This window comes from Azolla caroliniana, unplaced genomic scaffold, assembly GCF_043228905.1.
Source record: "Azolla caroliniana isolate FFs.n. ecotype wild unplaced genomic scaffold, voAzoCaro1.0.p SCAF_15, whole genome shotgun sequence".
Classification (NCBI taxonomy): Eukaryota; Viridiplantae; Streptophyta; class Polypodiopsida; order Salviniales; family Salviniaceae; genus Azolla; species Azolla caroliniana.
In genome coordinates this window covers 19,783,016-19,808,879 of record NW_028230450.1, presented here as the reverse complement: position 1 = coordinate 19,808,879, position 25,864 = coordinate 19,783,016, and the positions used below count along the sequence as shown (strand labels likewise).

The window sequence follows — 25,864 nt, the reverse complement described above, 5'->3', positions numbered from 1 at the left end:
TATGCTATTGGTGCAGTTCTTTATCAAGGTGGTCACCCTATTGCTTTTGAAAGTAAGAAGCTTGATGCTGCTCAATCTCGGTATTCGGTTCAAGAGAAAGAGTTGTTTGCGGTGATACACGCACTTAAAACATGGAGGCACTATCTCTATGGAAATAAATTTGTGGTTACAACAGACCATCAATCATTAAAGTATTTTTGTGACCAGCCCGATCTTGTTGGTCGTAAAGGCCGTTGGGCTGACCTTATGCAAGATTTTGATTTTTCCATACGATATCGCAAGGGTTCTATGAACACCGTTGCTGATGCTCTTAGTCGCATTAAAGAAGTTAACATGCTTAGCTTCACGGAAATAAAATCTGATCTTTTAGATCACCTTCGAGGGAAATACCTTGATGACAGTTATTTCTCAAAATACTGGACGAAAGCCGAATCTGGTTTAGATGCCGATACTAGCACCCTACCCTCGAAGGCGACCTTTCACATTACAAACGGTTTGCTCTACCGTAGTGGAAAGGTCTGTGTTCCAGATTTACCAAATGTTAAACAGAAAATTTTTCATGAATGTCATGATGCACCATCTGCTGGTCATCCTGGAATACAACACACACTCGTTCTCATCTCGTGTACTTTTTTCTGGCCTAAGATGCGCTCTGACGTGCATAAATACGTAACTCAATGCTTACAATGTCAGATTAATAAGTCGGAACGACTTAAAGCTGCTGGTCTTTTACATCCCTTAGATATTCCCAACAATAAATGGGAAAGTATCTCGATGGATTTTATTGTTAGTTTACCTCGTACACAGAGGGGTCATGATGCCATATGGGTTGTCGTTGACAGGCTAACAAAATTAGCTAGATTTATTCCTACAAAAACCACGGTAACCGCTCAACAGTTGGCTTATCAATTTGTTGATGAGTTATTTCGTTTTTATGGATTACCGATGGATATTGTTAGTGATCGAGATTCCAAGTTTACTAGTGACTTTTGGACTCAGGTCTTTAAGAAACTAGAAACTACGTTGAGCATGAGTTCCGCAGATCATCCTCAGTCTGATGGACAAACTGAACGAGTTAATCAAATTATTGAGGACATGCTTCGAGCTTATGTAGCAAAAACCCCTTCTAAGTGGGAGCAATACCTTCCTATCTTAGAATTTGCCTATAATAGCTCTAAACATACATCCACTGGATATAGTCCTTTTATGTTGATGTATGGTTTTCAGCCACGTGCCCCAGTTGATGTCACGATCGTTATACATTAGATAGTACACGCAATTTTTTGCAAGACATGAACCAAATGTTGCATATTGCCAAAGAAAATGTCAAGACAGCTCAAGATCGTGCTCGATTTTATGCTGATCAGGATAGACGTCCTCGTGCATTTACTATTGGTCAAAAAGTTTTTTTGCGTGTCCCGACTGATTCTACGTCATTATCTACGGGCAAGTGCGCTAAGTTAGCCCCACGATATTGTGGCCCATTTGAAATCCTTAAGCGAGTTGGGTCATCTGCTTATCACCTTGCCTTACCTCGTAACGTTGGTATTCATCCTGTTTTTCACGTCAGTCGTCTAAAACCATTTTTAGGCTCTGGTGATAACACCATCACAATCCAAGATCTTGTAACATTAGAGGATTTTTCTTACAAACCTCATGTTCCTGAACGAATTCTTGATTCTCGTACTAAACGTTTACGTTCTAAAGAGATTCGGCTATTCAAGATCAAATGGATGGATAAACCTATTGATGATGCCACATGGGAACGCGAGCATTCGCTTAAGGCACAATTTCCTCACTTTATATTGCAAGAGTGCAATCTTTTGAAGTAGGGGAGTATGTTATGTACACATAACGTTGGTGAGGGTAGGTCACTAATATTTACATTAGTGAAGGGTATGTTCACTATTATTAAAAAGGGGACTAATGATTGGATAGAATGAATGATATGTGCATGCACTATCATGATTTAGACAACCAATGAATAGAGAGCCTTTTAGAAAGGCACATCTATTCAAGGGGCCTAGGAAAAGGTATAAATATGAGGCTTAGCTACCCTCATAGAGATCATCACGTCGGAAGGCTGCTGTCGTAGACACCGGTGGTGCGGGCTAGGCTTTCGTCTCGACGATCGTGTTTATCTCTTCCAAGGTATTAGTCATCCTAATATCCGGCGGTATGGGACGTCGGTGGTAGGTTGGCTATGTCTAGATCATAGCTCGGGGGTGGTCGAGTGGAACGGGTTCTTCTATCCAATCTATTTTCTTCCTTTTTACTTGATTTGGTCTATTGATTAGTAATAGACTCTTAACAGTGAGTAAGTTAGCTTGAAGGTTTTTTAGTATACGGTGAATTCATATCCTATGGGTATCCCTTGTATATCCAAGTTTGAAGATGGTGGGTAGAAGGGTATTTTTAGGTTTTCTATTATATATTAGTGATCTCCTAGTGTTAAACATGACATTCTTGTAATTTTCTAGTATAAATGATAGGGGATATCCTCTTTTAACTAATCTACTAAAAAATAGTCTTTTCATTTTTAGGAACCCTAAAGGGATGCTTTCTTCAATTAGGTATCGTTTTAGTTCATTAGTGATAAAATGTCATTTTAAGTGAAAGGGGTTGATCTGACGAGGATGAGAGATATCGATAGGCATTATGGGGCTTTTGGTATTAATTAAAAGATAAATGTGAGTTTTCTAGGTTGATCCATAACTCTTAAGAACGGTAATCTAGAGGGGGAATTAGCAATGGTGAGTTGGATACAATTATTAGTGGAGGTGTTATAGACTTGGAGGAGTCTTCTAATTGGGGTTTAGTACCAGTCCATACCTCGAAATCATCATCTATGTGAGCTACAAAAAAGATTAGGGTGTGGTGGTTGGGAATTCTCTAAGTGAGCTAATAAATAGGCATGCATAAACTACGAAATTTTTTACTACATATGGTTGTACCTTTGACTTGTTGATAGATGGTGTGGTACTCTAACGCAAGTACACTAAGTGTGTAGATAAGGTTAGTTTTGGAAGTTAAAAAATGGGGGGTAATGATTTTTTGTAAGGCTTTGGGCCCTAGCTTAGGAGGGATGCTGGGATATAAGGCTTCAACATCAAAGGTGAAGATAAAGCTATTAGGGATTGGGTTGAGATGTTTTAAAGTCTGGACAAGGGATGAGGAATAGGGTTTAGGGTGTCGAGGGCTTTTTTTGTACAGGGAGAAGAGGGGGAAGGTGAGGATGGGGGAGGCGTCAATAACACCACGAACTCAAGAACAACACCCACCGCTTGTGGATTTATCCCATATTCCATTCCGTTCTTGTGTGGTAGTTGTACTTGTCGTCGTGTTATTGCTGGTAGTGTTGGGCCGACAAGAGAATCTTGCAGGTGCGACATTCATAGGCATGTGGGCAAGCTGGTGTGCAGTGGTTTATGTTACCACTATCGTCGAATAGTGATGATGGAGATCCTGAGCAACTGGTACATTTGTGGCAAGATGATCGAGTGTTCACTTGTGGTGGAGGCTTCCGGTTTATTGTTCAAGGCCTAGGGTTAGGGTTAGGGTTTGCTTGAGTCTTAGGTTTAGCGTTTGTAACACGGACTTGTGAATGCCATGCCTTGAACATTAGCATGTCCCGAACCCCGACACAAGACTTTTTATTTCCTTGTCTGAAAAGGTCAACTGAAAAGTGTAGTGGTCGAAAGAGGAAAACTTTACACACAGAAAAAAGTCTACCAAAAGTGTAGTGGTCGAAATGGGAAAACTATATGTATACAAACAAACAAAAAAAGATGAAGAAAGAGATAAGAGGAGAGTGTGCAAAAAGATAAAGATGGAATGTAAGAAATATGCGCATCTACACTTTGGCTGAGAAAGAGAGAGAGAGAGAGAGATTGTGGAGTGGCTATGGCTATGGCTATAGCCTTGGCTGAAGAGGAGGTGAATGCTTGGCTGAGTAGCTTTGAAGCTGCCCTGCTCCAAAGAGATGTGGAGGCTGCAACCCAACTCTTCCTCCCTGAAGAATGCTTCTGGAGGGACCTCCTCACCTTCACCTGGAACATCTACACGGCCGAATCCCGACAAGAGATCCGAGACATGCTCCAATCCACTCTCATTCATGGTGACCACATTCACCCCCCCTCCTCCTGCAAGCTCCAAGGTGAAGTGGAAGACCTCACCTCCCATCCCCATGGCCTCATCCAAGCCTTCTTCACCTTCGAGACTCCCATCGCGCGTGGCCGCGGACACCTCAAGCTCCGAGATGGAAAATGCTGGTGCCTCCTCACCTCCATGCTAGAACTCAAAGGCCACGAAGAGCTGGCCGGACCCCGGCGCGAGCTGGGCGTAGTCCACGGTGCCTTCCGTGGCACGGTCCAACCGACATGGCTCGACATGAGGCATGATGATTTGTCGCGCCTCGGCCGCACCCCCTCTACCCAACCCTACTGTCTTGTTGTCGGGGGCGGACAAGCCGGAATCGCCCTCGGTGCTAGGCTTCGCCGCTTGCGTGTCCCCACCATCATCGTCGAGAAGAACAAGCGTCCCGGCGATTCGTGGCGCAACCGATACAGATCCTTATGCCTCCATAACTCGGTGTGGTACGATCACATGCCTTACATCCCTTTTCCTGACCATTGGCCAGTGTTCTCTCCCAAAGACAAGCTGGGCGATTGGCTCGAAGCGTATACGCTCATCATGGAGCTTGTGTATTGGGGCTCCACGGAGTGCATATCTGCCCGGTTCGACCCCATCGAGGAAAAATGGGAAGTATTGGTAAACAAAGAAGGCGATGAGATTTTGCTCTACCCTAAGCACCTGGTGCTGGCAACTGGCATGTCAGGTTTCCCCAATGTCCCTGTTTTCCCGGGCGCCGAAAACTTCCAAGGCATACAATGTCATTCTAGCCAGCACATGGGTGGCCAAGGATGGGATGGGAAGCAATGCGTTGTAGTGGGATCAAATAATTCCGCACACGATATATGTGCTGATCTGTGGGAGAGTGGGGCTGCTCGAGTGACTATGCTTCAAAGGTCTTCTAGCCATGTGTTGCGCACTAAACTTATGCCCATCGCCGAGCCTTCCTCGTACCATGAAGGTTCGAAATACACTACCGAAGATGCTGACCTTCTTTTTGCTTCGGTGCCTTATAAAATCATGCATAGATCCGCCATAGAACGCTACAAAAGAACTGCCGAAATCGATGCAAAGTTCTATGATGACCTTAAGCGAGTGGGGTTCATGCACGACTTTGGGGATGATGGGTCAGGGTTGTTTATGAAGTACCTCCGATTCGGGTCGGGGTTTTACATTGATGTGGGTGCATCGGATCTCGTGATAAAAGGTGAGATCAACCTAAAGAGTGGGATAACATTGAAGGAAATGAAAGAGAGGAGTGTGGTGTTGAGCGACAACACTGAAGTTGAGGCCGATCTAGTTGTGTATGCGACCGGGTATGGTTCCATGAATGAATGGGCAGCCAAGCTTATCTCTCGAGAAGTGGCGGACAAGGTTGGCAAGTGTTGGGGCTTAGGATCAGATACTAACAAGGATCCTGGTCCATGGGAACGCGAGCTTCGGAACATGTGGAAACCAACTCAACAACAAGCCCTATGGTTCCATGGGGGTAACCTCCATCAGTCTCGTCACTATTCTCTAGTCCTAGCGTTGCAAATTAAAGCACGCTTGGAGGGCATTCCGATCCATGTTTATGGCATGGCCAAGGTGCACCACACTAGCTAGCTAACAAGCATTTGGCAATGTTGCATTAAGTTGGACATTGTAAGGATTATTAAATTATACCCAAATAAAACCAATCTATTGACTATACATCGATGAAAATTTAGGATAATATGCTTAAATTTATACCCTTTGTCTCTAATGAGAGAGTAACTATATTCAACTTAGTTATTAGTTTAAAAATCAGTCATTGGAAACAACTTTGTATGTAAGGTTTGTAGTAGAAATGAATATTTGTTTCTCTTCTAGCCTTTATCGTATGTATTGATATTGAGAGTTTTCTTCTTGGCACGAGGTACTAAGAGACACCACCAGGTTCTCCCAGCTGTTCCGCAGGGTACATAGCAGTAACAAGACCTGCATAACATCATCTAATGGAAACTTTGTTGCTGCAAGTTGATTCACCAACCCCATGAAGGTGTTAATGTGTACCACAATGCTTTCTCCATCTCTGTACTTCAGTCTCACGATCCTTCTCATCTGAGAGGTTTTGTTGAGGGCATTCTTCCTCTGGTATAACCCTGATAGTTTGTGCCACATTTCGTAGGCGTTTGTGTCGTTAGCCACATGTTGTAGAACACTCACGTCCACACGTTGTTTGATGGAGGCCACCACCTTCATGTTTAGGAGTTTCCACTCAGACTACAATACCCATGTAGGTTTTTCACTTCTGTCTATGGGTTCGTACAGATCTTTGAATATTAGAAGATCCTCCATCTTGATCTTCCAGTTAGAGTAGTTGTGTGAGTTCAAACTATCATACCTAGAAAGTCGCTCACATCTCCTCCATTCTTGCACCTCTCGCTTTGATACCAGTTTGTTGAGGATGGACCGTACATCTATGAGAAAGATAGACTGAAAATGCACAATGCGGAAAATAGAAAAACAACAAATCGACAAAGATAAACAGTACACGGGTTTTACGTGGAAATCCTAAACAGGGGAAAACCACGAGCAATAGATCTGCAATATACAGTAGATGTACAGGAAGGGAAAACAGATTACAAGAACTCTGTTATCTCAGAGTATACCCACTTAGGGTTTAGGTAAGTTCCTCTAAACTCCGCCTCTCTCTCGCGCACTCGTGTCTCTTCCTACTCTCTTCTACACTCACTTCTGTACGCCACTACAAAAGCATTATTCACCTCTTCATCATAATGGTTGCCCTAAGTGTATTTATACTCATACACAGTATGGCCTATTTACAAATGTAGTTATTATTATTATTATATATAATATATATAATAATTAATCAACTCAACTTGTCGACCTTGTCTTCGATTTGGGGTTGACTATCATAGTCGACTCTCTATCTCCTTCAAAAACCCAGTCGATGACCCAAACGACTCGCTGGTCGATCCGACTGACCATCCTGTGTTTGGATGGTCAATTCGACTACCGACTTCTTCCTTGACTTCGACTGTTGATTTCTCCTATAGGAGGGACAAATTCCTAACAAAAGATTGATTTATGTAATTAATTGAAGCTTTGCATGCATGTCATGTAGTCATCCCATGGATTGAATTTAGAGGGTTATACCAAATTCTATTATTACATTTTTTTTCTACCTACAAAAGTTATGATGCTTGTTGTGCTAAATCTTATTCTTTAACTCCAACTAAGTTGAGTATGAGTTGTCATTAATTGAGGTAGCAACAATGATATCAATACTACTTGGGTGACCACAATGAGAGTCGATGAACGAGCTTGTGTCGAAAAAACCAAAGTGAATTGAAGCAGGCACCGGTACATGATGTTTGACTCATTAATGAAGCTAGAACAATTGCATCATAATAACACGTATTCTTGCCTATACACCTACTGATGTTACATGGCTAATCTAATCGTCAACCTCTAATTTGTAGAAGACATGCTACAACCAGGGAGCTTAAGGTGGATAATTAGGTTCTTTAGAGAAAAATGAGCTAGAAGTTTGACTTGCAAGGTCTAGAAGGGGTGAAGCATATATGCAATGCATAGATAGCTTGAGAGAGAAAGAATAAGAGGATTCATGTATGTGAATGTGAATATATCACTAAGGTGCTCGGGTATATTCCATTTGGATGGAGACAAGCCCCTTAGTACCCCATTGTTAGCCTACATGAGTTTGAGCAAAGTCTATTGAGAACCCAAATTTGCTAATGAATAAATACTAAATTAGAAATCAAGGTATGTTATGGAAGTGTCTCATCACTTTATTCAAGATTGTGTTGAAAAGAAAAACATCAAATTGCTAAAAGTGCAAACATTTGAAAACTTGCAAATGCACTTAGAAAGAGTGTTTTTGCAACCTGCTTCCACCACAATTATGGATTGATAAAGATAATGGATCTAATGACATGACATGCATGTAATTTGGGAGATGGTTTCCTTCATAAATTGTTTGTAGGATCTATGTATAAGTATATGTAGGTAGTTTCCTAAATACATTGTATATTGATGGTTCCTAAAAGTGTACATTGATGAACATAGTTAACTCCCAAGTTCTATGTGTTGGCTATTGGTGAGAGATAGTTGTAAACTGGATGCACTAAGCCTGAAATTTAGCTGCCCCAACTTGTGTGTGAACCATCCAACCTTAATTATATAAGGAGGTAATCTATGGCTTGGAGATAAAACACTTTCTAGTTTTGTTGCCACCCTCAATAGTTGTCTTAATCATTGTCTCTCTATCTTGTAGCGAGTTGTATCTTCGTTGTGTTTGTGGTCTTATTGTTTATCTAGTTTCAACATGTCAACCCAAATTGATTATCCATTTTGTAGGTATTCTTGTAGTGTTGTTGCATTAGGGCACACATATTGTGGTAGTGCATATTAGTTTACTTTAATAACCTTGGATCAACAAGATAAGGAATGGCTACTAGACCAAAGAAAAACGAAAAAGCAAGGAATTGCTCAAGCAAGCCAAAACTCACCACCATTGCATGAGACACAATGGAAGCAAGAAAGGTAATGTTGAACAAATCCCAAGATAAACTAAGCAAAGGAATGAGAAATAAACCTCAAAGGTGGCAAGATTAGAAACCATAACATAGATGGAGATCGTGATCAACGCTCTGCATTCGATGAGTCGCTCACAGCACGCGGCGATCGAGCTTCACATGGAGCTTGTGTGCAAGGTTGCGACAAAAGGAGTCAATTAATTTGGACACATAAGAAGTTGGGGAATACTCCAAGACCCGATCATAGAACTCTCCACACTAGCAAATGAAGTGTTTTATGCTTCAGGAGAGATGCAAGAGCTACTATTTAAGATCTGGTTAATGGGTTCGGTCATAGTATGTACTATTCACATTCGTTAGCCCAAACATTCGTTTTCATACGTTTGCAAACGAATGCATATGTTATTAAAACATTCTTGTGTTTTTCTTTTTAACACTTTTTACCTTAACTTACCTTAACTTTCTTACCCTAAAAAAGAAGAAGAAGTTACCTTATAATAAATAATGAGTGCAAAGAGTGTGGTATTTACCATACTTCGAGGGTGTTTTTTCATACTCGAGTGGTAAGAATGTTCACGAATGCGAATGGCACATATGCTTCGTACTATGGCCGTTTAGTCATGACCATCCATGTATGTATGTTAATGTATGTATGTATTATAATGAATGAATGAATGAATGAATGAATGAATGAATGAATGAATGAATGAATGTATTTTAATGAATATATCATGTATGTATGTATGTATGTATTTTAATGAATGTATCATGTATGTATGTATGTAATGTATCATGCATAGAATGAACCATACGTATCATACGTGCATTCACATTCGAGAATGATTCAATCATACGTGTATGGTAAATCATCTCAAAGTTGGATTGGGTTGACAAGTTTGATTGGATTGACCAGGGTCTATATTATATATTGATTCACTCTCAATTCCAATAAGTGGACTCTAATCCATTGTGAACCACCAACATAAGTATGGTTGCAATATTTGCATTGTATCACATGCATACCTTTGGGATGTCTTGTCTTGATCCTCACTTTAGAACTTTACAAAAAAAGGAGTATGAACTAAAGAGATTGAATCAAATATGACATTATAAATTATAATCAAACATTCAAAAACTCATAACACGTACATTCAAGAATATGAAGCAAACATGACATAGGCAATAGTAGCATAACAACTTACTACGAGGGTGAGTTAATTTCTAATAACAAAGAAAGATCGAAAAAGAAGAAAAGAAGAAACGATAAAAAACTCATAAAACGTATATTCGAGAATATGAAGAAAACATGACATAGGCAATAGTAGCATAAGAACTTGCCATTAAGATGAGCTAATTTCTAATAACAAAAAATGAAAGTAAAAGAAAAAAAAGGGACATGACACTAACATAAAATTTTGCCATGACACTAACAAGAGGATATGAGAAAGTTGGGAATTGAACACAAAAAACAAACATTAGTAGCATGGCAACTTACCATTTGCAACAACAAAATTAGTAAACAAAAAGAAAAATCTAAAATAACACTAACATAAAATTTTGATATGACATGGTACTAAGTAAGGAAAGATGTGGAAATTGGGAATTGAACCCAACACATAAGACAATAACAACACGTCTTGTCACCACTAAGGCGAGATAAATTTATAATATTTATATATATAGAAAAAAGAAAATAAGAAAAGGAGCATATACTTTTCCCTTTTCAAACGTGCTCGTTTTCAAACGTTTTCAAACGTTTGAATTCTTGCACGAACACGAATATTACGTTCTATGAATGGTATGTATGTATGTATTATTTTCTTATCCTTTTTGACAGAGGATGAATGTTTATCCTCCTCTCATCTTTTGAAAGAAGAAGAGAGAGAGAGAGAGAGAGAGAGAGAGAGAGAGGTACAGAGTTCGATTCCTGCCTGTGCACAGATTAAAACTTAGGGAGCAGCAGGAAGACGCTCTCGCCGCCTCCTGCTCGGCGATGGCGTCGCTCTGCACTTCTTCCTTCACTTCTCCTTCTCCTCCTTTCTCTCCTTCTTCTTATTCCTATTACCAGAAGTATCCGCCGCCGCTGGCCTTCTTCCCCCCCTGCAGAAACCATCGACTCTTCTTGCTCTCCAGCTCCCCTCGTCTCTTTGCTCACTTAATCGCATCTAGAGAAGCAGCAGAAGAAGACAAAGGAAGGAACGCCTTTCTTGCGCAGAGCACATTGTTTTCCAGCTCTAGCACATTATCTACAAATGACAAAGCTTCGTTATCAGGCTCGGATCAGGCAGTATTAGGAAAAAAGGTGCAATCTCATTCAGTGCCAAAATACAGATAGAGAATTATTATTATTGTTTGTTTCTTACGACGAGAATATAATGCCCCTAGAAAGTTGTAAATTTGCGGCTCAGTATCCATAAATATGCGGTGTCTGCTCATAAAATGACAGCTTGAAAATGCTTACAAAGAGAACAAAATCAGGTAGAAGTATGCAAATTCTCTGCAGAATTGCCACATAATTGCGGTAATTTTGTCATGGTTTTTGATAATTCAATAAAAAGCTTACAATGCACTTGGTGAAGATTGAAATTGCTAACTTTCTGCTAGAAATTTTTTATAGAGCAACGAAATCAGGCAGAAGCATCTGCATTCTCCGCTGAATTCTTGTGAATTTGTTGTATTTTATACTTTCTATTATTTGTAAATTTTCCAATACATCCCAAAATCCCTATTGAAAATATTTTCAAGAATGAAATCAAGTCGAAATATGTAAATTCGCTTCTAAATTCATGTATTGTTTTATTTTTTCCTCAGTATCTTTAGAATTTCTCAATCATATTAAAATGAAAATCGAAAATTAAATTATCTGGATTATTTTTATAAAGGAACAAAATCAGGTAGAAACATCTAGATTCACTCCTAAATTTGCATAAGTTCTAAATCGGCGTGTTATAGTTTCCCATTATTTCATGCATGAAAAGGAAGCTGAAAAAACACATTTTATGCAGATTGGATATTTGAACTTTTGCTCAATTCCTTTAATTCATGTTGGTTTTTAGTACTATTTCATGCAAGATAAAAAATTTCATATCTGGTTGAAAATGTTTATAGCAGAATGAGATAGAACTATGCATTGTATAAATTACGTATTATATTCTTGCGGATAAATGTTTCCTGGGCAATAGTCTCAATTTTGGGATTTCTGGTTAAAACATTGAGTAAGTGAACAAATGCTAATTTCCCGCAAAACTGTAAAGAATTCAGAGTGTTTCATGCAAAGATCATTGTTTGAATTTCTGGTCTTCAAATAAAATACGATGATGTTCTTAGACATTTGGCTATTTAAAAACAAACATTGTGGTATTTTCTTAATAATCTCCTATCATATCATGCATGAAATGGGAGCCAAAAATCAGGCCAAAATGCAGGTCAGATTACGCTAAAAGGGAGAACAAAATCTTGTTGAAATATATAAAGCTTTTGCTGAATTTCTTAATTGTTTCGGTATTTTCCCATAATTTCTTATTATATCAGGAACACTATGACGAGGAGGACGAAGATGCCAGCGATGATGATGAAAGTGACGAAATTGCCGATGATGTCATGCTTGAAGATTTTCTCAATTTGGAAGAATCCGAGGAAGAGGATGAAATAGAAGAGGAAGAAGAAGGAGATGGAGAAGAACCTGTCAGCATTGATGACTTTGTCCTTGATCGAAAAGCAGAAATGCGGCAAAAAGTACAGGAACTGTCTCGCAGAAAAAGAGAGGATTTGGAATATCGCATAACTTCTCGGGATCTTTCTGCACTTTATGACTTTCGCATCGACAAATTTCAGGTGATTTTTTTTGTTTAAAGTCGATGGCATACAGTTCTTTGTAAGGTACTTCTACTAGAACATACCAGTCTGTGAAACCCATAGCAGCTGTATAAAACGTGAGTGAGAACTAGTTGAATTGTGGTGACCTTCCTGTGCTTTATGACTTCCTCATTGATATATTTCAGGGACTTGTTCTAGAAAATAACATCATCAGGGAACTTCTTTTATATGGAATGGTAAACAGCATGAATGACTGGTAGTGCTAATTGCAAATAATTAATGTTCTGTTTTCCTATTGCTATTCCCCCAAGATCAAGCAAAGAGAACTTGAACTATAGGCAGCAGTCTGTTCCTTTTCTTTCCAAATACTGTTACATGCTGAGAATTTTGTTTTCATTGGCAGTTGAGTATTTCTACTAAGAAGAGTAAAAAATCATATGACCTACTTTGAAAGATCGAAACAAACGTTGACACACAATAGAGATTGTAAATTGGTCTCCATTTTTTTATCATGAAACTTGAGTTGTACTTACTTTTCCAAGGGATCATGCATTGGAATGAACTATAAGGTTCTTTTAAGGAAGCCATCTCAGCGATGGTACACTTGCCCTTCGAGAATTGGCAGTATTTAGAATGAGATTCCCATATTGTGATTTTTCCAGATGTGCATCTTGAACTTAATCCCGAATGTTTATATGACTCTAATTTGATTACATGCAACCTGCAGAGATTGGCTGTAGAAGGGTTTTTGAAGGGTTCCTCTGTAGTTGTATGTGCTCCTACCAGTAGTGGGAAAACTCTGATTGCCGAATGTGCTGCAGCAGCATCTTTTGCAATGCAGAAAAGGGTGTTTTATACTACACCTCTAAAGGCACTGTCAAATCAAAAATTCCGTGAATTCAGGTATCTTTTTGTTCAATAAGCTATCATGAGAATTTATTTAGTGGGTCTCCATAGGTTTACTGTATAAACATTTCAGGGACATTTTTGGAGAAGAAAATGTTGGTATCCTTACCGGCGATGCAGCATTAAATAGAGATGCCCCAATTCTGATTATGACCACAGAAATTTTGCGCAATATGCTTTATCAAATGTCTGTGAGTTGCTTTTTGTCTCAAATAATGCATGTTTCTTTATGCTAACAAAGTGATATTTGTATATCCATTCAACTTAGCATTTAAGCGTCACACATGATCTTAGAAAATAATTTATTACTGTTTAGTGGCCTTTGTTTCCAATATCCTTAAGAATTATACTAACTATCATTGAGATTGTTGTTTTTTAATTGCAGCATAGGGACACCTAAAGAAGGAGATCAATTGCACAATGTCTCTGCAATTGTGCTCGATGAAGTTCATTACCTTAGCGACATTTCACGGGGCACTGTTTGGGAGGAAACTGTATGCTTGCGGAAGCTTCAATTTCATGATGGGACCCCCTTTTTATCTGCGTTTATAATCAAATGCATGCTTCTCTGCAGGTCATCTATTGCCCGAAGGATGTCCAGCTTATTTGTCTTTCTGCAACAGTTGCAAATGCCGAAGAGCTTGCTGGTTGGATTGGCCAGGTTAATTTCAGTATGAACATTATCTAAAAGCATGCAACTTTTTGAGATGCATCAAAGCTTATCGGGATTGACTTAATTTCTCTATCTCTAGTTGTTCTTTATAGGTGCATGGTCCTACTGAATTAGTTACTTCAAGACGAAGACCTGTGCCTTTGACTTGGCATTTCTCTACTCGCTATTCATTGTCACCTTTGCTGAATGAAGACGCCACAGAGATGAATAGGTGAAGTCCTAATTCTTCTTGATTGACTCCCCTCCCACACATCCAACCATCCCTTGCATGTCGAATGCACATATATGGTACTGCATCAGATTTACCTCTTAAGAATGCGAAACAGAAAGGCTGCATGGAAGTGTTAGAGCCTTAAAATAGCATCCATACTCATTTCCATAGGATATGACTTACTTCGACCATAAATTCAGTATCTTTGATTGGTACTTGCAGTAGGATCTGGATGCTGTTAAATCTGTTCTAGTTAATTTCTGCCTTTAACTAGGATGGGTCTTGAAATAATGTATTTATTTTATTTTTATACATCTTCCGATTATAATATACACATAATTAAGTAGAACAAAAGTTATGGATCAAATTCTTCAGCTGATGCCAACTTATGACCAGTCAGAACTTAACATAAACCTTAAATGAACTGATATATCTGGTGAAGAATGTCATGCAAGTGATGGTCTAAGGGCATGCTGATTTTGTTTTTGTAGGAGATTGTCATTGGCCAGGTATCTACCTGATGAAAGTGGTGGAAGAAGTGCCAATGTATATAACCCAGATGTTAATAACTTTACAGATCCAAAGAGTGGCAAAGGACAAAAGAGTAGGGAAAATAAAACTCGCCAGCGTAAGAAAGGAGAGATTGTGAAACCTGCTACCTTATCTGATGATGAAATACAATTCCTACGGCGTAGGCAGGTTAGAAAACCTCGCACACTTCAGTTTGTTATTTGTTTTGTCTCAGTCAATTATCCTTCTCATATGTTGGTATGTAGATCCTTGTGTAATGCTTTCAGATCCTTTTTAATATGATATGACATTCAAAGCCCAACAATTTGTGGATTTTCACATTTCATTATGTCATTAACTTGGAGAACTTACCAGGAATAGTTCTATGAGCCGCTGTAGGAGACTAGTAATAGGATGTCTGTGAAAGTGGTTTGAAGGAACTGGCAAAGTGCACAGACTGATCATGTTGTGTTAAGTTTATAGTTATTTTTAGCTCTACTTGTGGGTTTCTTTCATTCACATCTTCAGGTCTATATGTCAGGGCACAGTTTTTTTGAATGTGTTAAACATTCTCAGCCTGTTGGTACTCTGTAATGTTGTGCTTGTTTGTTGGTTAAGGTAGCGAAAGAATACCAAGAAACAGGTTTTCAGTACTCTCAATCAAACTGTTCAAAATCATAATGTTTCCTTAACCTTCGCAAGTTATGTTTACAAGTGCGTGTGCCCCAAATTAGATTGTAAATCCTGTGCATGCATTACTTTTTATGGATGTAAGTATCATTTTTGTTCTTTTTTTTCTTTATTCCCATTGCACACACACTTGGTCACACACACAATACTAAATTTGAAAGCCTAGTCTTATAAGCATATGTACAATACATACCATGGAAAATGGGGCAAAACTTTATAACACACGGATTTACAGCAACAGTTTGTCAAGTTCAAGTAGTTTAATCGTCTTACATTGATCAAATCGTGTATTTGATGTGATGTTATGAAGGTTCCTCGAGTGGAAGAAACATTGAAGCAACTGAAATATAAAAGAATGCTGCCAGCCATTTGGTTTATTTTCAGCCGTAAAGGTTGTGATACAGCCACTCACTACGTGCAAGATATCCAATTATTATCAGAGGATGAACAGCAACAGGTTTCTGAAGCCTTGACATCTTTTAGAAAAGAGCATCCTGATGCTGTAAGAGATTCATCGGTATCATCACTGCTACGTGGGTTTGCTTCTCATCATGCTGGTTGCCTACCTCTATGGAAAGCATTCATTGAGGAGCTTTTCCAGAAAGGATTGGTTAAAGTTGTTTTTGCAACAGAGACATTGGCTGCAGGTATCAATATGCCAGCTCGAACAACTGTTCTCTCATCACTAAGCAAAAGAGGTGATACGGGTCATACACTTCTCAGCTCAAATTCAATGCTTCAAATGGCTGGTAGAGCAGGACGGAGGGGATTAGATGAGCGTGGTAATGTTGTATTAGTTCAAACACCATTTGAAGGAGCAGAAGAAGCATGCAAATTGCTCTTTGCTGGTCCAGATCCTCTTATTTCTCAGTTCACAGCATCATATGGCATGGTTCTTAATCTTTTGTCGGTATGTACTTTCCTTTGAGTTTCAATAAATGAATTAGAAGCCTTGACAATTTTAGATGATCCTTTCTTTCTCTTAGCATTTTCGTGCAATTAATAGAGGGCATTGCATCATATTACCTTATTACTCAAAGACGTTGAGTGTTGGTAAGATTAATAATTTTTTATTTTTGTACCCATTTCCCTTGGTTAGGTAGCACAATTTTGGCATTTGATATGTTTTGGTAGTTTGTTTACCTTTTTTGGACCACTTTCATCAATAAGATCTTCTTGTTACTGGCAAAAACGTATATGAGCTATAAGTTGGCTGTAAGAAGATATATGTATAATTATGTGTACTCTCAGTTTCTAAGATGACTTAATGTTCTATTTGTAATATATATTACTAAAATTGTGTGTAATGGATGATATAATTGTGATAGACCTTCATGGAGTTCTAATGAAAAAATAAACATTTATTCAGTTGCAATTTCCTGTTAGTTTGATTGATCACATTTTGGGAAATTCCCAAAATATTATCCAACAAATAAACACTATCCCTTAAATTGGGATCTTTATTATTTACTAAGAGTTCTATTCAGGAGATTCCAATGAGTGCTATATTTTATTGTCCTCTACAGAAATAACTTGCCCTACCTTATATATGAGGCACAACTAATGAAAAGTGATAAGTGATAAACTTTTTCTGGAACCAGAACAATTAGCGACTAATATATAAACCTGTAAGTGATATGTCCATCCTTTGGACGTTGTTAGGCTAAGTAGAACACCATCAATCTTAAACGTGACCTATTATGAACGTCATTTCTTGCACAGTACATGTGATAGTGAAGCTGTATGACCGCATGGATATCCATCTCATTTGGGCGGGTGTGTTCATGACTCCATTTATCATTTGAGTAAATTTGAGGTATAGAAATTATGTTCTTATTAACATATATTTCTTCTTCCTTTTTCTCTTGGATAATCATGCAAACCTATTCAGATCAGTTTCATTTGCATTATTTATTCCATATCAACCATCTCAGAAACTTGAAAATTTTAAGAAGTGCTATTGATTATTTTCCATAAAATTCATTTCAATATTTATGTAAAATATGTACAATCTGTCTCAGACTATGTAACTCAGCACTTTCCAAGTGATAGAGAAATTTTCCTAGTCAGGTTCATGTCACTTTCTTTCTTATTGATGTGTTTTATGTAAATGAAATATAGCAGAGTGATTCACACTTATATTTTTTATGAATATTCTGTTTTATCTGACAGAGCATGAAATCACCTGATGGTAAAGTGTTGAGGAAAGGGAGAACATTAGAAGAGGCCCGTGCTTTGATTGAACAAAGTTTTGGGAATTATGTGGGTAGTGAAGTAAAAGTGGAGGCAATGCAGGAAATCGAAAGGCTTGATGACAGAATTGCGCAGTTGCAAAATGTTGAGATTGCAGATGTTAGAAGTGTGGTATCAGAGGAAGAAATAAAAGAATACATGGCGTTAAAAGAAAAGATGAAGGTTTCTCCTTGTCCGTCTTAAAAGATTACTGATATGCTATATGTGGCAGGTTAAATAAAATACTGTGCTTTATCTATCTCTAGGTAGAGAAGGATCTCATGAAAGTACTGCAAAAACAATCTGAGCAGAAGAAGTTATCATTACTTCAGCCAATTCTTCAGGAGGCTATTGGAAAACAAGAGTATCTGCCTCTCAGTATATCATACATTGATGCCCATACTGGAAATGAGACACTAGTACCTGTTATGTGCTTTGGCCTGCTTACAGATCCATCCTTCTTGATCCAAGAGGCATCGGTATTCTCTTTTCTAAATCTTTTCTATTTAGCCATGAGAGGGAGCAGACAAATAATTTCCAGGATAAATGTTGAACGTAGAAGACTAATTACTACAAGATATAATCCACACTTACTGTTGTATCCAGAATTTTGTTTTTTCCTAACTGAAAGATACATGAATTGTGTCATCTAGTTGCAATTCTATATCCACATAGAGTTTCACCATACATTTCAATTGATGGATGAGTGATTATTCCTTAATTCATTTGATCCCAGGTGGATACTGAATTACATGAAGATGTAAATAATGTATTTGATTCATCCTCAGCGGTACCTGCAATTGCAAGTGTTGATGGGATACAAGCACACGAGAAGCTTCTTTTTTTTCTCGGACTTGGATCAGATAATTTCTGGTATGCATTCAGTGCCACAGCTGTGCACAACATTTTCCAATCTGTGATAAGTGATGCTTTCAAAGAGAGTGTCAGAGATATCCTAACACACAAACTTCCAAACCAAACGGAACGATGGGAGATGGTGGGGAAGTCTGGGAAAGGCTATATAACTCATGTATGGTCATTGAATGGATCCTTGGACACATGGTCTTGGAGTATGAATGTCCCTACTGAGAGTGGAACTGAAAACTCACTGGTAATATATATGTTTCCCTGCAAACTAATGACTATCATTTTCATTGTAAATTACCTCCTTAATGATTCAAATGTTTCTCATTTCCTCTTTTCTTTGTTGGTGGTATCTAGATGCCTGAAGAGGTAGTTACTGCAGTACAAGCTCATAGGGAACAACGTAGGAAAGTAGTTCGGATCAAGAAGGAGATGAAGGCAACAAGGGCAAGCAAAGAGTATTGGCATATGGTAGGGCAAACAAAATTACGCGATGCAAAGATAGCTCAACTAAAGGTGAAGAGGTCAAAATTAGCTGCCAGAATTAATGAAATGCAGCCAAGTGGATGGCAAGAGTTTCTCCAGGTACCGTATTTCATTATTATTGTTTCTGCTGTTTTCCATGCCCTAGCACAAATTTCATTATTAACACCTAAAGCTCCTCTTTAACCAATATTCATCTTCTCTTAAAGATGATGTCTACATTGTCTACACTATATACTTGTATACACTTTTTCCCTTATAACAATGTTATCAATTTTACACAAGATCAACAGTTCCCCACTTTGTAGTTGTACATTCAAATCAAAACATATTTATTGATCTGATATCTTCACTTTTCTAATATTTTATGATTCTAAGCCTTGCGTCTTTGGTTATATCTTGCGTCTCTGGTATATTCTTCAGGTTGTTAAGGTTCTTGAGGAAGTAGAAGCAATTATGCCTCAGACCCATGAGATGTTGCCACTTGGTAAAGCTGCTGCTTCTGTGAGGGGAGTGAATGAACTATGGTTGGCTGTGGCTTTCTCAGAATCTTATTTGAATAAACTTAATCCTGCTCAACTTGCATCTGTATGCTCAAGTTTCGTTTCTGAGGGTGTCAAGATTCGTCCTCAAATAGGAATGAGGTATCATTTGACAAAATAAGTAGGGAAAGACTTCCAAATTTCCCCAAGTTTTTCTTTGTTTCCCCAAATGCCTCTTAAGCTTTCGTTATTTCCTGGAATCCCTTCATTGATCAACAAGTATGATTCAGTCGAATCATCCTGTTTATCTCACTTATATTGTAAATTCATCCCCGTCTCTCTTTCAGTGGTTGAGCAGGGTCATTTTTGTAACTAATAGCAGCTTAGGGGCATTTGGGGAAATAAAGAAAAAGTTGGTGGTATTTGACAGTTTCTCTGAAATAAATATCACCTTCCTTAATCAATATATAAAGCATGTAATAACAATTTTAATGATACAGTGATATATACCGACCTTCTGCTGATGTTGAAAAGGTGATTGATTCACTGAGGGAGAGAAGGAAGTGGCTATATGATGTGCAAAATAAACATAAAGTTACGGTGCGTATCTCATGTGGATTTTATTTTCTCCTTCCAAGTGTGACGATTCAATCAAAGCAAAAGAGCAAAATCTTAATGTGATATGCAATGCCTTGCAGATACCTTGTGAGTTGGAAGATCAATTGGTAGGTTTGGTAGAGGCTTGGGCTTCTGGTGTAACATGGAAAGAGTTGATGATGGGCTGCAATATGGATGAAGGTGATCTTGCGCGACTGTTGCGACGCACAATTGACCTCCTTGCACAAGTAATGTTTTTCATTATGATCTATTCTTGTAGTAAGATTTGTTATTTTTGGAAAAAATTCTGAAATACCTTTTTTTTTATTTCCCCAAATGTGCTTTAGTGTTTATTATTCCCAGAATGCCCCGAGTGTTTGTTATCTTCAAAACACTACCCTGATAGAGCTATTATATGCGCTCTATGAGCAGTAATATGATAAATGCAACTCCCCTTTTTCTCAATTGTATGACCTACTTGGGCAATTATATGGTTGATTCATCCCCTTTTTCCTGTCTTTTGAGGGTTGAGCTAGGGCGAATAAAAAGTCCTGGGATATGCAGAAATTTAAAAAAAAACTTCGGAGCATTTGGTGAAGTAAATAAAACACTCTGGAACATTCCAGGAGTTTAGGCCTTGTTAGTTGATACCTCAGTTTTTTTGTTTGAAATCTACTACACAATTTATCAAGCAAACAAATTGGATAAGAGTTTATTTTTTGCTTAGGTGCCATCAATACCAAATGCTGATCCGATGCTGTGTAAGACAGCTACTTCAGCTGCAGATGTGATGGATAGGAGCCCGATAAGTGAACTCATAACATGAAATTGAGTAAAATCCACTTTTATTGCTATATTGTTCCTTATCCATCATTAGCTGTCTACTACACCTCTCAAATATCAGGTTTGTCGTAATTATTTTTACATCCCATCTTGTTTTAGATCATCATTCCTTAGTGCTGATCCTATCCTTTGTATAATGAATCAGAGATGGAGAAACGCAAGGAACATGAACCTTATCATTTTGTGGATTCTTGATCCATAATTATATATTGAAGGATTTTTACATGTACAACCTACATAAATCATAACATTCCCTTCTTTTGGATGATTGGTCTCCCAATATTGAGAATCGTTAATGAAAAACATGGAATGAACGAGTGAAAAATCCATTGATGCTTCAAATGAGACTTTAATTCCAAAGATTGATGCACTATCTTTATCATTGGTTATTGAATCGATAGATTCTAGATACATAAAAAGAAGCAAGACATTTTGCTCCAGAATAATTAACCGAGATATACATGATTCAGCGAGTGTTAACTTAAGAAACCATTGAGGTTTCCATGGTTCAATGGAGGGGAGAGATAAGTGTATGTCAGTTTAACATAAGAATCCCTTGAGGTTTCCACAATTGCATGGAGGGGAGAGATAAGTGTATGTCAGTTTAACTTAAGAATCCCTTTAGGTTTCCACAATTGCATGGAGGGTAAAGATAAGTGTTTTTATGTGTTGGAAGTATAACATGGTTTTTGCCATTGCGGATTGACACCCCTAGTCCTTGGTTTTAGCTGACTTTGGAGAAAGATCAAATCAAATAAGAGAGTAAGAAGAGGAAAATATATGAAGAATAAAAATGTGTTAACAAGGAGCACAAGATATACATGAGTACGGTTTGTCAATATTGAAACACATGCGTATATAGCATGGTTTGGACATGCATGTTCATCACCTCACAACTTTGCAAGATCATCCCTTGGTATTCACATTCAAGCATGACATTTGGTAGCTTACAAACATAGTATGAACCATACGTACCATACGTGCATTCTCATTCGCAAAAGAAAAATACCCTCAAAGAATGATAAATATCATACTTTTGGATTAACTATTTATTATGAGGTAGATAAGCCTAAAAATGAAAAAAAACATTAAAAAAATGGGAAAAAAACAAAAAAAAAACACACAAGAATGTTTGGATAACATTCGCATTCGTTTTTCAACGTAGGACAACGAATGTTATACTAGACGAACACGAATTTTACGTACTATGCTTACAAATACATTAGTCAGTTGTGTGAAGTGGTTGCATTTTATAATATTACGTTTAATCTATAGAAATTCAAAATAAGTAAATATGATACATCTTAATGGTGAAGGTTAAAGATATTTTTCTAAGAAGTCATGGGTTTAAATCTTTATCATGATTATGGGATTACATACAGTCACACATACATCGATCTATATATATATATCTGTTCATGAGACCCTTTTCCTTGTCATTGGCCTTAGGCTTATTACCTCATTACTAAGAGAATTTTTCTACATCACTCTTTAATTGCCTCTTGCCCTTTCTAGCATAAAATTGTTGAATATAGGATGCATTGAGTAATGAAGAACTATCCCCAACTTGGACATCTAAGTGATTTGTATGTTGACCATTGACTTCTCTTTACCTATCCCCCCATTAAGCTACCACACCCCCACAAATATTGAAACCTTAGTTGAAGCTACCACTAGGTGTGAAATTGTTGGTCTTTGGACATGTGTGTCCATCTTGTTGTCATCCTATTAACAAGACTTTGAGATTATGATCTATAAATGGTTTGTCTTAGCCTACTCCAACTATGAACATAACCCACCCATTATGTTTATTCATCATGTCATTTAGTAGTGGGACGCAGGCAACACAAAAGAAATTTTACAATTACCACACTCATGTAGGACATCTTGATGAAGATCGGCCATCCACAACTGGTGATCATGTGTGCAAATGCAGGTGCAAAGATCGAAATGACAGGAAATGAAAGTATAGACAAGTATTTTTAACGTGGAAACCCTGATAGGGAAAAACCACGGGAGTCCACAAACTCCAAGAACTATATAACTATGGGAGAAAGGAATACAACAAGAAACTGCAAGGCAACAACTTTAAGTTCTTCTTCGTCAGATCAATGGTTATAGAGGAGACAGTCTCCTCTCTATTCATCACTAGTTACACAAATGATTCATCACACCTTCATTATAATGATTTGCCCTAAGTGTATTTATACTCATACACGATATAGACTATTTACAAATATAGCCCTGAGTCGGCTTCGACCGATTTGACTATTAGCTAAATCAACTATTATTCGATTTTTGGCCTTGACCGAATTGGAAATTTGTCGATTTTTCTACCTCGACCGAGTTGATGTCGACCAATTCAGCTTACTTTTCTCTCCAACTCAAGCTCTCCTTCCCATCCGGAGGACCCTGTTTCTTAACACATCTCACTATCCCCCCTCAATATAAGAGATGGTATTGATGCTTAGGATGAAAGTGTGGGTTAACGCCTTATGGCCACTCTGGTGTGAAAAGGGCCAATACTCTCGTAAAGAGCTGTAATGTCCACATTTGTGCCTTTTTCATTCTTCTTCTCCCCAAGATTTTTAATTCTTCTTCTTCTTCTTCTCTCTCTCTCTCTCTCTCTCTCTCAACCCAATCATATGATTTCAACAAGGAGAGAGAACTTTGGCCGAATGAAGACATGCACTCAATGCAAAGCACCTAGAGACAACACAGAAACTATGTGCACAAATTTCAAGTTTCCTATTTTAGTGTGTTTTTATATAAAAAAATGTGGGTGTGTGTGTGATGATTGTGACTAGTGTTTAACTCCTCATTTATAGGATAGAGGAATAGCACCACAAGTTGTAGCAATGCCCCATGTGTGTGTGTGATTGTGTCTAGTAGATCATTGTGCATGGAGTAGGATAGAGGAATAGCACAAGTTGTAGTGGTGCTCACCACATTCTTATGTAAGAGTTGTGCATAGACTCTAGATGAAGGAGTTCTATTCTATACGAGAACTTTGAGCGTTGGAACTCCTTTAGAACTTGATGTATTCTATCATGAAGGAACCCCTTTAGTGTTTTGTCATAGGCATAAGCTAAGGATGAATTCTAAAGCTAATTGTAATGGGTTATGGGTACAATAATTGAGAAACAAGTTACCCTAGGAATTGGAACAAACCCCATTTACCTTAGTGTGCACAAAAGAATGTGTGGTGGTTAGTGTTTTGTCATAGGCATAAGCTAAGGATGAATTCTAAAGCTAATTGTAATGGGTTATGGGTACAATAATTGAGAAACAAGTTACCCTAGGAATTGGAACAAACCCCATTTACCTTAGTGTGCACAAAAGAATGTGTGGTGGTTAGTGTTTTGTCATAGGCATAAGCTAAGGATGAATTCTAAAGCTAATTGTAATGGGTTATGGGTACAATAATTGAGAAACAAGTTACCCTAGGAATTGGAACAAACCCCATTTACCTTAGTGTGCACAAAAGAATGTGTGGTGGTTTGTGAGCTTTCAATGTTGGACTATGTAAAGGGAATTAGTTACCCCCTTCATAATGGCATCTTGAGACATTGTCAAGACTCTATTCATGAGGCTAACCTCTCTTATTTAGATAAATTATTGAACTATCAAGGTTTAACATAAGGTAATATTCATTGGTATAGGACACCAATGGTATTTCTTGTTTGTCTCATGCCGTTTGCTCAAGGGGTGTTCAATGTGGTTAGGCAACCTTAATCCATTCGCTTCCTTAATCTCGTATTATATCCACTCATCATTATTTTATCCATAAAATGCTCAATGTGGCATCACAATAAAACTCAATGAGTTCTATTGTGAGGCCCCCCATGAAGGCACCCTTCAGGGTTCTAACATTACCACGGTGAAACTACTTGAGTTCTCTTTGTGGTGACTACCCAAAAAAGAAATTGATGAGTTTCAACAATGGGGAAAAATCTAGTCAAATGAGTGTAGCTCAAATGGAAGAGCAGTGAACCAAGAGGTCCAAATCCTATTGCTCACAAAATTTTATAACAAAATCTTGATTTCTTATCTAATTTTTTCGAAATTTAGCACCTTTCATTTGTTTGAAGGGAAATAGGAAATTTGATCCAATTTTGTAGTGGTGATATGAGTTGTAATTTTTTGGGGGGGGGGGTTCACATGAAAGACCATATGCATATGTTCCACAAGGACACAAATGTGCTCTGTCATGGAGAGTTGTACCGAGCACTTCATTTGTGTTGAGTAATTGTGGATGAGGATTGGCTCACTCAACCTACAAGAAAGAATGTCTTTGCAAGTTCCATGGAACACTTGAGAAAAGCCTTGCAGAGAATGTCTTAATTCACGTCTAGATTACAAATTCCCTCTTCAAGAGTTGTTTTTGTTGCTGATCAAAGTTTATAGATATGTATTAAAAATAAATTTGGTAAAGATTACACTACTAGAACCCTTTTACATTGTGCAATCAATTTTTCCATAACAATAATAGGCAAGTTTATAAGTTTGATCAAGCATGTGATTTTACTCCATGCACAATATGGCATCTTCTTTATTTACTTTTCTAAAAAAGGAGCTACTGTCCTATTAATTAGGAGAGATTTTTACAAAAAGACTATACAAGTATTTAAACTGGGGAATCACCCCCCGATCAAGTTCAAGAATATCAAACTCCATACATGTCCTCTATTACTTTCTACTTAATGTAAGTAGGTATCTAGAGCTATAAACAATCATCACTGGCCAGCACATGCCCGATCCTCTGGCCTTCAACAGAGGGAGGGTGGGAGGTGAGCAGGAAACAACCAACGTGGGGGCTAGTAGTTCCACCTCAAGCCATTTCCTACTTGTGTCACCATCGACGTGTTCCTCCATTTTTGCC

The 25,864-nt window shown here is 38.0% G+C and overlaps 2 protein-coding genes across 3 annotated transcripts; both read left to right on the top strand.

Annotated features, from left to right (window-relative positions):
- The first annotated feature begins 3,871 nt into the window (after positions 1–3,871).
- On the top strand, positions 3,872–5,982 carry LOC147855016 (indole-3-pyruvate monooxygenase YUCCA1-like). Its single transcript, XM_087331642.1, has one exon. The coding sequence runs from the start codon at positions 3,904–3,906 to the stop codon at positions 5,734–5,736; it is 1,833 nt and encodes a 610-aa protein (XP_087187768.1). The 5' UTR covers positions 3,872–3,903; the 3' UTR covers positions 5,737–5,982.
- A 4,588-nt stretch (positions 5,983–10,570) lies between these two features.
- LOC147855015 (DExH-box ATP-dependent RNA helicase DExH15 chloroplastic-like) lies at positions 10,571–21,243 on the top strand. Of its 2 annotated transcripts, XM_087330854.1 has the most exons (18): positions 10,571–10,977; positions 12,207–12,509; positions 13,219–13,394; positions 13,471–13,584; positions 13,783–13,891; positions 13,972–14,058; positions 14,163–14,281; positions 14,773–14,980; positions 15,792–16,391; positions 17,654–17,896; positions 17,980–18,192; positions 18,450–18,824; positions 18,935–19,162; positions 19,484–19,704; positions 20,043–20,142; positions 20,241–20,387; positions 20,867–21,043; positions 21,128–21,243. In XM_087330854.1, exons 1-17 carry the CDS (start codon positions 10,669–10,671, stop codon positions 20,963–20,965), a joined length of 3,651 nt encoding a protein of 1,216 aa, XP_087186980.1. In that variant the 5' UTR covers positions 10,571–10,668; the 3' UTR covers positions 20,966–21,043; positions 21,128–21,243. The 2 variants fall into 2 exon arrangements, with proteins under 2 accessions (XP_087186980.1, XP_087186981.1); XM_087330855.1 differs by lacking the exons at positions 10,571–10,977; positions 13,219–13,394; positions 13,471–13,584 and having other exon boundaries at positions 12,343–12,509.
- Positions 21,244–25,864: the final 4,621 nt, after the last annotated feature.